General features: G+C 38.4%; 1 protein-coding gene across 2 annotated transcripts; it reads right to left on the reverse strand.

Annotated features, from left to right (window-relative positions):
- Positions 1–62: 62 nt before the first annotated feature.
- Positions 63–11,795, reverse strand: dnajc5gb (DnaJ (Hsp40) homolog, subfamily C, member 5 gamma b). 2 transcript variants are annotated; one of them, XM_079854361.1, is made up of 7 exons: positions 11,583–11,795; positions 9,197–9,321; positions 8,793–9,006; positions 8,518–8,665; positions 4,539–4,595; positions 1,759–1,800; positions 63–1,622 (listed from the first exon to the last, which is right to left on the reverse strand). In XM_079854361.1, the coding sequence occupies exons 2-7, from the start codon at positions 9,307–9,309 to the stop codon at positions 1,576–1,578; spliced, it is 621 nt and encodes a 206-aa protein (XP_079710487.1). In that variant the 5' UTR covers positions 9,310–9,321; positions 11,583–11,795; the 3' UTR covers positions 63–1,575. The 2 variants fall into 2 exon arrangements, with proteins under 2 accessions (XP_079710487.1, XP_079710488.1); XM_079854362.1 differs by having other exon boundaries at positions 9,197–9,318; positions 11,583–11,735.
- Between the last annotated feature and the right edge of the window lie 5 nt (positions 11,796–11,800).

The raw sequence follows: 11,800 nt of genomic DNA on the forward strand, positions 1-11,800 counted from the left end.
ATATAGCATTTTCACTGCTGTAAGAGCTAACTCACATGTACAAACTCACACGGAAAGCTTTAGTAGATACAATAATCAACTATTTATTAATCTTTCATAATTAATAATATAAATGAATATTGCAGCAGCAGTCATTTGCCAACAATTACAATTATAAACAAAAACATACATATACATACAGAATCGCAGACAAAACCATCCCTGAGGCTGTGCAATATTACCCCAATGAAAACAGCAACAAAATATTAATCTCTTTTATTATTAGCCGCTACATGGCAAAATTTCAGTGGTCCTTTGAACTCAGCGGGACAGTCCGTACCTGAACCCCTGCCCTATTGATCATATGTTCATCATTTATATACATTCATTTGAAACTTTTAAAAGATTGACACCATAGTAAATGATCATGTCTTATAAAATAGTTATTTCAAAGTTCGCTTGAAACTAAATAAACCACATAAAATTGTCTGTTAGATAAAATGTCAATGTTTATGTACATAGAGATAATAAATTACTAATGGATTTATTGGTAACACTTTACAATAAGGTTTCATTATTAACATTAGTTAATGTATTAACTAACATAGACTAACAATGAGCAAAATATTTGTTACAGGTTTTATTAATTGTTCATGTTAGTTCACAGTGCATTAACTATGGAAGCTTGTTTCCAGCATAGAATAAAATATAAAAAAGGTAATTGTGACTTTTTATCTCACAATTCCGACTTTTTATCTCAGAATTGCATGATATAAAGTCAGAATTGTTAGATACAGTACAAACATCCGATTCTGAGGAAAAAAGTCAGTCTTTATTTCCTTAGAATTGGACTTTCTAACACAATTGTGAGTTTATATCTCACAATTCTGAGAAAAGATGTCAAAATTGCGAGATGTAAACGCAATTATCTTTTAATTGTTTTTATTCTGTGGAGGAAACAAGCTTCCATAATTAACTAATGTTAACAAATACAACTTTTGATTTTAATAATGTAGTAAATGTTGAAATTAACATTAATTTAGATTAATAAATTCTGTAGAAGTATTGTTCATTCTTAATTCATGTTAACTAAAGTAGTTAACTTATGAAAACTTGAAAAGAGTTATGAATTTATCCGTTATCACTATTAGAGTCTTAATGACTTCACATCGTACATATACAATATTAATAAAGGTTCCAAAGGCTTTGTGTTTTTAAGAATTATTGTGACGTACAGCACAGAAAGTGCATAAATCGGTTCACACTGGGGTGGGGGGGAAATCGAGATATCAGTAAATATGGTGTTGTTATAAAAACAGCAGATTCTTATTTTATTAGATCAGGTCATTTGGCAACTTTTTTAGGCAAGCATGTATATGTATATGTGCTCTAGATGTCATTTAAAGGGCTGCATCTGCATCAAAAAGTGTTTTTGCAATAAAAATCAAGCAATGATGTAAACAGAAATAGCATTATGCGTGGAGATCAAATGATCCACATATACTGCACAGACACCGTGTGCAACACAAAGCCTTCCACTGAAACACATTTCAACAGCAGTGTCCTCATTTCTAGGACGAGGAAATCTTCAGGTTGTCATTTGCTGTGTGCTTCTGAAGTGATCAGTATAGCAGTGTCTCTATCTGCAGGAGAACACAAACTATCAGCATTTCACTGCAAAATAACCCTCAGAATCATAACTCTCTTGCCATTTTGTTGCCAAAAAAGAACATTCTCCAAACATCACACAGAACACTAATTACTGATGCTGATATTCACCTGACTTTTCAGGAATGGGCATTCCTACAAACACAGGGTGTCCTGTTAAAAAACACAAAAAAGTAAGCTTTCTTTCTTAATTTTTGAGACAGCATAGAACTATTACATGAGAGAGCAAAACATTCTTGTGTTCAGTCATATGTGCAAAAAGGTAAACTAATATATATATATATATATATTCATAAAAAAGAATAGGAAAAAGTCCAGGCACTCAGTAGGATGCAAAAGTTAAAAAGCCTTTATTGTTTTAAAGGGCTAAAACATTAAAACACCAACGTGTATTGGCCCACTGGCCTTCATCAGGGTGTTGGTAACAAACAGACAGAATCAAGCCACACTTATAGTTGCTTTGATTTCAGGTGTGCCACTCTGGCACTTGCAACACAATTTCTTGGCCACTAGAGGCAATAGTTCAGGTCATGACTAATGCCAGAGGTTAAACCATACAAATACAAGACCAAATGAGAGATCTCCAAGTGGAAAGTGCCAACACTATGAACTGAGAATTATGATCAATTCATAATTCTCTCATGAATTGATCATAATTCTCAATTCATAGCGTTGGAAACTTTTCCTTCGTCAAAGCAGAGACCAGGAGACTTGGTTCTTTCTTCAGCAGGATTATTTATTGAGAACACGAGCTGTCGGTAGCTGCAGTCATCAAGTCTAACTAATGGCAGTGTACATTGTAGTTTATACCTTTCAAGGGGGAGGGATTTACATAGAGGTGGCATGTAAATGAAGTACAGGAGTCAGCCAATTTCCTGATCTCATCGGCATAACAGTGCCATTCAAATGCATAGATGCTAATCCAATCAGCCTGACAGTATCACCCAAACCTTCACATTATCAACGCTTAACTTGGGACAATGACACTGTTCAGGAGGTGCATAAAGACAAAAGGTTAATGTCAGACACCTGGGTTGCTTGACTTGATCTTCTTTGAATCTCATCATCTGATCTCATGATTGAATCTCATCATCTCAAAATGTAAAACACAGTGTACAGAACCGTGACCCGGATATAGCTACTCACCTGAATCCAGATTGAAACTTCAAGCTCAACAATAGTCAAGATGGTTCTAAAACAACATGAATAGTGTACAAAAATGGCAATTGGGCACTGTCCCTATTGAGACAGAACAATTACAAAAAGTGTGAAAGGTCAAAATCTTCATTGAGACCTGGATAACTAGTGGCCCTCAAGGAATAGATCCAATATGTCTCCCTCTGTTTAAGGCGTTTGATTATATCCCCACCCCTGGCATCAAGGCATTTTCCACTTGGAGATCTCTCATTTGGTCTTGTATTTGTATGGTTTAACCTCTGGCATTAGTCATGACCTGAACTATTGCCTCTAGTGGCCAAGAAATTGTGTTGCAAGTGCCAGAGTGGCACACCTGAAATCAAAGCAACTGTAAGTGTGGCTTGATTCTGTCTGTTTGTTACCAACACCCTGATGAAGGCCAGTGGGCCGATACGCGTTGGTGTTTTAACGTTTTAGGCCTTTAAAACAATAAAGGCTTTTTAACTTTTGTATCCTACTGAGTGCCTGGACCTGGATTTTTTCCTATTCTTTTTTTTATGAATATTTAACCCTTCCAAGCGCACCAGAGGATACAAGGGATACCAGCAGCGCTCCAGCTCCCCTCTGTCTAATATATATATACTTATATATATACTTTATATATATATATATATATATATATATATATATATAATTAAACATTAAAAAGTATAAACTATTTTATCTATAATATTATACTATTATAAGTTAAGTAAGTATTACAAGTATATTCAAATTATAATATTAATTATAAACTACTACCGTTTAAAAGTTCGGGGTCAGAACATTATTTGTAAAATTTTGAGGAAATAGGATATGTGTCAGATCCGCGTCATGTGCGTCAGCTAGTAAAGTGACAGCAGCCTAATAGACCTGCTGCTGCCTGTGTCCTTAATGTTAATCAAATAACAAAAGAAAAAGAGAAAATCACTCACTGCTCTTGACTGAATCACTTTTGTAGCTTTAATAAGGATTAATCTACTGTATATTTAATTTATAATTTATGCAGTGAAGACTGTGCAGTGTTTGATTATTCAATTTCTGTATATTTACATGTTAGACCTGCTTGGAAATATTAAAGCACTGTTTACAAATTACATGGGTCAAAAACAATGGCATTTTAGCAGGGAAGATACAAATCTGAACCGGTCTGACTGGATCAGTAGAAAAAACCCTTAGCATTGAGCCCTGATATATTAAAGGCACAGCTAAATGTGACATTTATTACAATGGGTTTATGTGAAGATTGTTTTAAGTTTACTTAAATCAAAAGTTGTTATATTTTTAGCCTATTATTAAATGTTAAAAATGATAGCTTTCAATTTTACTGTGGATAAAACTGGCTAAAACTTAGGGAAAATTTATTTTTTTAATGGTGACATCAGTATCAGTCACAGTATCAGTGATTCATAGTGCTTAGTAAAAAGATGCTATTAAACAAATATTTAAAATATACTGTCTTTATGTTGTTTCTCCATTATTTTGAAGATTCAATGTGAAATTGAGTATTACATCATTAATAGCATTAAGGTGCTATTAATCATGATTAATTACAGAAAAATGTCTGATTAATTAGTTAATTTTTTGTAATTGATTGAAAGCACTAATATATATATATATATATATATATATATATATATGAGATGTCTAACAAACACACAAAATGACTGAACAAGTTAAATATGCATCTGTTGGAGGAAAGAATAAATGTTCACCGGAATCTCCAGGCGCTGGACAGGGAACAGGCTGTCCTGTTATGACTGTGTCATTGCCTGTGAATCACAAGTAACATTGTACAAGTTACAATGCGCCTTTCTTTAATAACAATTGTTCTTAATAAGTAAGTTCACCCAAAAATGAAAATTATCCCATAATTAACTCTCCCTCAAGCCATCCTACTGTAGGTGTATATGACTTTCTTCTTTTAGCCGAACACGAGCAGAGTTATATTTAATAATATCCTGGCTCTTCCAAGCTTTGTAATTGTAATGTTTACTCATTTGCGCACTGGCTAAACCAGCTTATACAAAATAACTGGAACGCACACCGGACATTCTGAACTGGGTGTTTATTTCACCATCTTGATTTCTGCACAATCTCGCGAGAGTACAGGGATCTTGCCCGAGGGCTACGGTGTCCCTTTGAGGACATACAGTCAGGATGTTACATCTCCCTTCTTAAGAAAAAGCGGTTGCCAGCGGTTGCGTCGTAGAGTCTGTCCATCTCCTGTCTGGACATGGTAGCTCCTGTGTGTCTGTGCATGTTGTGTTACTGTTGCAGGTCTCCAGGAGCCATCCTCCTGATGGAAACGAATAGGTGTGCCAGCAGGTAGGTGAGACAGTGGCTTGGTGCCTCTGTTAAAGTATGCTTGTTGGTGGTGTTGGCATGCCTTTCGCCTATCTTGGATGGCTTTCTGGGGTAGTACCTGTGACTGCAGATGCCTGCTGATCTCTGGGAGTATGGAGCGTAGTCGTCGGCTCATCAGAACGTGGGCAGGTGACTGGAGGTTGTCCACTGGAGTGTTCCTGTACTCCAGCAGAGCAAGGTAGGGGTTTGTGTTTCCAGCGCTTGCCTTGTCCAGGATGCGCTTCGCTGTCTGGACAGTCTTTTCAGCGAGGCCGTTGCTCTATGGGTAACGCAGACTTGTGGAGGTGTGGGTGAAGTCCCACACGTTTGCGAAGCGGCAGAACTCCTCAGAGCTGTAGCATGGTCCGTTGTCGCTGATGACTGTTTCTGCGATGCCGTGACGAGCGAACACAGACTTGAGCTTGGTGATCACTGCAAGTGAGGTGCAGCTTGTAAACCGCTCCATTTCAAAGAATCTACTATAGTAGTAATATGATGTGTTATCAGTTTTTCGTCTGCATGAATGCTTTGTCGTGGTTTTTATCCCATAGGAACTCACTGTCCTGCTTCAGTAGTTGACGTAGTGATGCATTTATCTCGGAGAGGCGTGGTGCAAATCTGGCCAAATAGTTAATCACCCCGGGGATGGTTTTCAACTACCCTCTGCTTGTGGGTGGCTGCATTTCTCGTATCGCTTTCACCTTCGACGGGTTCGGCTTGACGCCTTCACGCTAGAGCGTGTGGCCTAAGTAGCTAACCTCTGATACACCTATTTGGCATTTGTCAGGATTTAGCCTTACCCCTCTTTCTCTTGTGCGCCTCAGCATGGCCCTGAGGTTGTTGTCGTGTTCAAGCTTTGTCTTGCCGAAAACGAGTATGTCGTCGACAATGGCGGCTACACCTGGGAGGCCTTCATACGTCTCGTCCACACGCCTTTGGAATTCGTCTTGAGCTGAATTGATTCCAAACGGCAGCCTCAGGAACCTGTATCTGCCGAAGGGGGTGTTGAATGTTGTTAGCAGGGACGACTCTGTACTCAGCTTTATGGCCCAATAGCCTGATCTGGCGTCGAGGATGCTGAAGTGCTTCGCTCCGGCGAGCTTTGTGGTGATGTCTTCTAAAGTTTGTAAGGGGTAGTGGGCCCCACTTTGTATCACATTGTTGAGGTCTCTGGGGTCCAGTCAGACTCTCAGCTTGCCAGTCTGGGGTTTTTCTACGCCTACGAGGGCGTTGACCCATTCTGTGGGCTCTGTCACTTTGCAGATCACGTTGCTCTCTTCCATCTTGTCGAGCTCCTGTTTCAGTGTATCTCGCAGAGCGATCGGTACTCTTCGTGGGGGGTATACTACTGGTGTGGCGTGCGGGTCAACATGGAGGTTGCACTCCCCTGGAAACTCTCCTATGCCCTGGAAGACGTCTGTGTATTCTTTAAGGAGGCTGTCTGTGTCTGTGCTTGGCTTCACTTCTTCCTCGGCCACAGCCAGTATCAGCTTGATTAACTTAAGGTCTAGACTAGCCCTCATCCCTAGAATTGGAGGTGCTTTGGTGTCTACTATGTAGAATTCAAGCACAATGGAGGTGTTCTTGTACTTGCACCACTTCAGATGACGGGTCCCCTTCACTTTCAGGAACTCACCACCATAGCCGGACTTTCAAATATGTGTACGGGAATTGCATTGGTCTTTGCACCAGTGTCAATTTTGAATTGAACTTTCTGAGTTCCGATTTCAATTTCAGCATAAGCTTGTTCGTTACATTTTCCTTTGTTTTAGTTGTAAGTCCATCAATAAAAAGTTCTACCTGCTCATCTACAGTGTCTTCATCCACAGTGTGTCACTTTTCTTGTATGGGTGTTTGTGTGTTGCTTTGACTTGCAGATTTTTGCAAAGTGATTGAGTTTTTTGCATTTCATGCACTGCTTGCCTTTGGCTGGACAGGCGCTGTCTTTGGTGGTGTGCAGGCCTCTGCATCGGTCACATTCTCTGTGTGCTGTGGCGGACTCTCTCGGCCTGGCTTTGTAATGGCGTGTACAGCGTCGTTGTTGAGGTCTCTGCCTCCAACCATCTCTTTGAGCTGGACTTGTGCTAGCTCATGAGAGCGCTGGTCTAGCGTTATGGCTAAGCAACTTCTCCTGCATTCGCGGTGAGTTTGTAGCGAAAACGATGAGGCCTCGCACCATCTCGTCTCTGTTTGGGTATCCACAGTCCTTAACTAGCAGCTTTAGTTCCGTGACGAAGTGTTCAAAAGTTTCCCCATCTCCTTGCGTTTTCTCATGGAAACGATATCTTGTGTATATCGGGTTAGACTTTGGTGTGAGATATGCAGTGTACTTATCGTAGTATGTTTTCAGTTTCTTTGCATCTTCATCTGTTAGTGTCCATGTGTTGAAAACGTCCTGTCCTTTCTCCCCGATCCATAAGAGAAGGTAGCTGCATTTGTCCTGTTCGCGTTTCTCCTATAGGGGTCTGGAGAATATTAGCTCTGCGTGCTGCTTGAAACGTCGCCACGCTTCCGGTAAATTAGCTGAATCCCAATCCATTTTGGGTGCTGGGACACCGAAACTATCCATATTTCTGTCGGAACGTGAGTCTTAGAGCCTCTACTCTGACACCATGTAATGTTTACTCGTTTGCACACTGGCTAAACTAGCTGATACAAAATAACTGGAACGCACACCAGACATTTTGAACTGGGTGTTTATTTCACCATCTTGATTTCTGCACAATCTCGCGAGAGTACAGGGATCTTGCCCAAAGGGCTACGGTGTCCCTTTGAGGACATACAGTCAGGATGTTACAGTAATGGCATTGAATAGTGCCAGAGTTTGGGAAGTTCCAAAAAGCGCATCCATCCATCATAAAAATAATCCATACGGTTCCAGGGGGTTAATAAAGGCCTTCTGAAGTGAAGTGATGGGTTAGAAAAATATCCATATTTTATATGTGTAAATCCATATGCGCGTTCATTAGAGTTGAGTTCTGGCGGAAGAGTGACCTCTGACACGACGTATGATGTAGATGTAGCGTAAGCTTAGGTGAGAATAGACACCTCTTGCGAAAACCATGTAACTCTCTTGTGAATGCGTGTACGGCCGTTGCCAAAAGCCAGTGATTATAGTTTATAAAGTTATAAATATGGATATTTTTCTTACAACCATATTTTGCTTCACTTCAGAAGGCCTTTATTAACCCGTCGTATGGATTACTTTTATGATTACTCAAAAACTCAGTCACTATTCAATGCTAGTCATATATACCTAGGATTTTTTTGGCTGAACTATCCCTTTAAACAGGCCCAAGATGGAAACTGGGAAACTTTGCAGTCTCCAAACCTGAACACATGACTCACCTCCGCTCTCCTCCTCTGCCGCCAGTTCATCTGGATCCATATACTGAAAGTTTTCTTCATGCTCTGAAGCGCCACATTTTCCACAACAAAAACAACAGCAGCACAAGCAGCAGCAGCACGTGAAGATCATCCCTAACGCAAGGAGCGTCTGAACAAGGTTCAACAAAACAAAAAAAGGGATTATTATAGTGATCATGTGAATGCAATGAGTTGTATTATTTATATAACCAAAAGCAAAGAACATAGACAGATTTGCATGCACACAAATCACTCACCTTAAACCAGCACTTGTTCATGAGGAAGTAGTATTTAACGCTGTCCTCTCCGAACTGGTCTGCGATGTAGAGGCCCATGGAGCCGTACTTGTCGTAGATCTCTCTTTTGGTGTCGTCGTGGAGGATGGTGTTGGCATTGTTGATCTCTTTGAACTTCTCTGACGCTTCTGGGTTGTTGGGGTTCTTGTCTGGATGATACTTCAGCGCCAGTTTTCTTATGGTGAGGATTTATTAAAAAAAAGCCTTTCAGGTATGTTGCATTTATGATTTCCTGAACTGACATGAATTATTTATCAAATAGAGTGCTTTATTATGGAGCAATACCCTTTTCGATTAGCTAAACATATTTGGATTGTTTTCAATAATAATTAAACAAAAGATTTGCATTATTTGATCAAACATACCGGTATGCTTTCTTAATATCGTCAGATGTCGCTCCTTTTTCCAGGCCTAATGTCTTGTATAAACTCTCTCCAGCTCTGGACAGCTTGCGTTGAGGTTGTCTTGGATCTGCCATGGTTTAATTCTGCTAAAACAATCAAGATCAGAAGAGTTTTCTTCTCTATTACTCAAAATAACAGAAAAACAGGACAATGGCAGTGTAAAAAAGATATCTGAATGTCACTGTATTAAATAACAAAATATCAAACCAAGTGTCATTTATATTCAAAAATTAGGTTAACACTTCACAATAAAGTCCCATTTGTTAAAGGGTTAGTTCACCCAAAAATTGAAATGGTCATTAATTACTCACCCTCATGTCGTTCTACACCCGTAAGACTTCTATCATCTTCAGAACACAAATAAAGATATTTTAATGAAATCTGAGAGCTTTCTGTCCCTCCATTGACAGCTACACAACTACCACTTTGACGCTTCAAAAAAGTACATAAAGAGATTGTAAAACGAATCCATATGAATTGAGTGGTTTAGTCTTAATTTTCTGAAGAGACCGGATCCCTTTATATGATAAACAGATTTAATTTAGGCTTTGTTGTATAATATCAAGAAAATGCAATTACCTGCCTCCTTGTTAATTGTATATGCATTTTTGTTACACATATTTAGCCAATGTATTGAATTCAATGTTGTTATTTATTTTTGTTTGTAAATAAATGGCTTATATTGTATTGGCATAGATGTACAGTAATTGTTTGTTATGTATATGTGTGTGCATGAGAAAGAGGAGCAGAAGTGTGTGCGATTATGTGTGTGCTCAAGGACACAAAGAACTGTGGTTCTACTGTGGTTATACTCCTAGAATGTAAAAGGAAATCAGCCATCTTGGTTGAGTTTACTGGAGTTCAAGGGCATGAAGAGGTGGACAGCTTGCACCTGTGAGGCCTTGAAAAGGATCTGGAAAACTTTGGGAAAGTTACAACTTATGTCAATCAAGAGGATTAGAACCTAACGCCAGTGGTAAACAACAGGAGTATAAAAGACTGATGAGCTGATTGACTCTTTGGATACTGATACGTCATTAAACCCCCGACGCCTAGAAGCCCAGAGCTGAGGACAAGAAACCCAAGTGGAAGACAAGAAGCCCATCTTTGATTCAAAACGTGATTATTGTATTTTATACTTTAATGATGAAGTTTTATTTGCCTTTCCATTTCTGTTTATAATAAAAAGAAAAGTAACCAATTAAAATAAATTTGATTGATAAATTATAAGTGATTTTAAAAAAGTTTTTAATTTAGGCCAGACTCGACTTACTTTACTTTCTATACATTGATCTGCGAACATAAACAGAAGCTCAACCGCACTTGCTTGATTTGCGAGAACAAACCTCATTGGTTCTCGCTGAAGCGCAAAGGTGCTGCGTAACACGAGAATGGACCTCATCTGTTCATCATTTAAAGCGATTGAGCCTCTTCAGAAAATATGGACTAAACCTCTCAATTCATATGGATTAGTGTTTACAATCTCTTTATGACCTTTTTGAAGCATCAAAGTGGCATAGCTGTCAATGGAGGGACAGAAAGTTGTCAGATTTCATCAAAAAGATCTTCATTTGTGTTCCGAAGATTAACAAACGTCTTACGGGTTTGAAACGACATGAAGGGGAGTCATTAATAACAGATTTTTTTTTATTTTTGGGTTAATTATCCCTTTAACATTATTTAATGTGTTAACTACAATTAGCTTGCAAGATAAATTGGTTTCAGTATTTCTTTTTCTATTCATGTTCATTTTCATTGTTAATAAAAATGTGGTTCATGTTAGCTCAGGTCCATTAAATAGGATAATTTTAACAGATACAACTTTTAAATGTAATAATGTAGGCCTATTAGTAAATGAAAAAAACATTAACTAAGATTAAATGCTTTAAAAGTATTTTACATTGTTAGTTCATGTTAACAAATAGAACCTTATTGTAAAGTGCTACCAAAAATAGCACAAGCACATTTTGTATAATGGCTTACACACCTGTGCGAGCTTGAAGAAATGACTTTACGCATTGACTAAAAATCACCAACACCCGAAGGAAGACGCAAAGGTAAAAATGGCATTCATTAAAAGTGCACCCAATTAGGGCCACTGTTTTTATACATGTAAAAACAAAATACACTTATTATTTATTAAGAGATTAAAATATTTACAGGGTTAGCAATTCATCATCAGAAAGACTAATATTGAATTTGCTGATTGCTGTATTTCCGCAAACAACATTACCACGACTAGCTATATTTTCATTTTCAGGTCATTTGCGCTTATTTGAGCTCAGGCCTGTTGTATCATAAGTTAACTAAAATAATTATATACCGATTCATGAAATCGATCACTTACCGTTTAAGAAGAGAAGCTGAAGTTTGATAAAGTTGTGCGTGTATTCATTTCTGGTTATATTTACAGCGTTTTTACATCAAGTTGATCCATTGATCATGAGCAGCAGAGTTTACTTTAGACCAGGAAGTAGGAAAGTTTCTCTTACGTCAAAGTACGAAAACTCATTGCGAGTGCAGCCGTGAACTACTAAAGCAGGCTGTGTGTGTAGTGTGTGTGTG

This window comes from Squalius cephalus (genome assembly GCF_949319135.1).
Source record: "Squalius cephalus genome assembly, chromosome: 20".
Lineage (NCBI taxonomy): Eukaryota > Metazoa > Chordata > Actinopteri > Cypriniformes > Leuciscidae > Squalius > Squalius cephalus.

What these genes read in the sequence shown, in the direction of transcription:
- dnajc5gb (XM_079854361.1), bottom strand. Translation starts at nt 9,309, where the DNA reads ATGGCAGATCCAAGACAACCTCAACGCAAGCTGTCCAGAGCTGGAGAG. An exon ending in GGCAGAGGAGGAGAGCGGAG is followed by an intron (nt 4,596 to 8,517) that starts GTGAGTCATGTG and finishes TGTGATTCACAG; the next exon opens with GCAATGACACAGTCATAACA. An exon ending in GCCCATTCCTGAAAAGTCAG is followed by an intron (nt 1,623 to 1,758) that starts GTGAATATCAGC and finishes GTTCTCCTGCAG; the next exon opens with ATAGAGACACTGCTATACTG.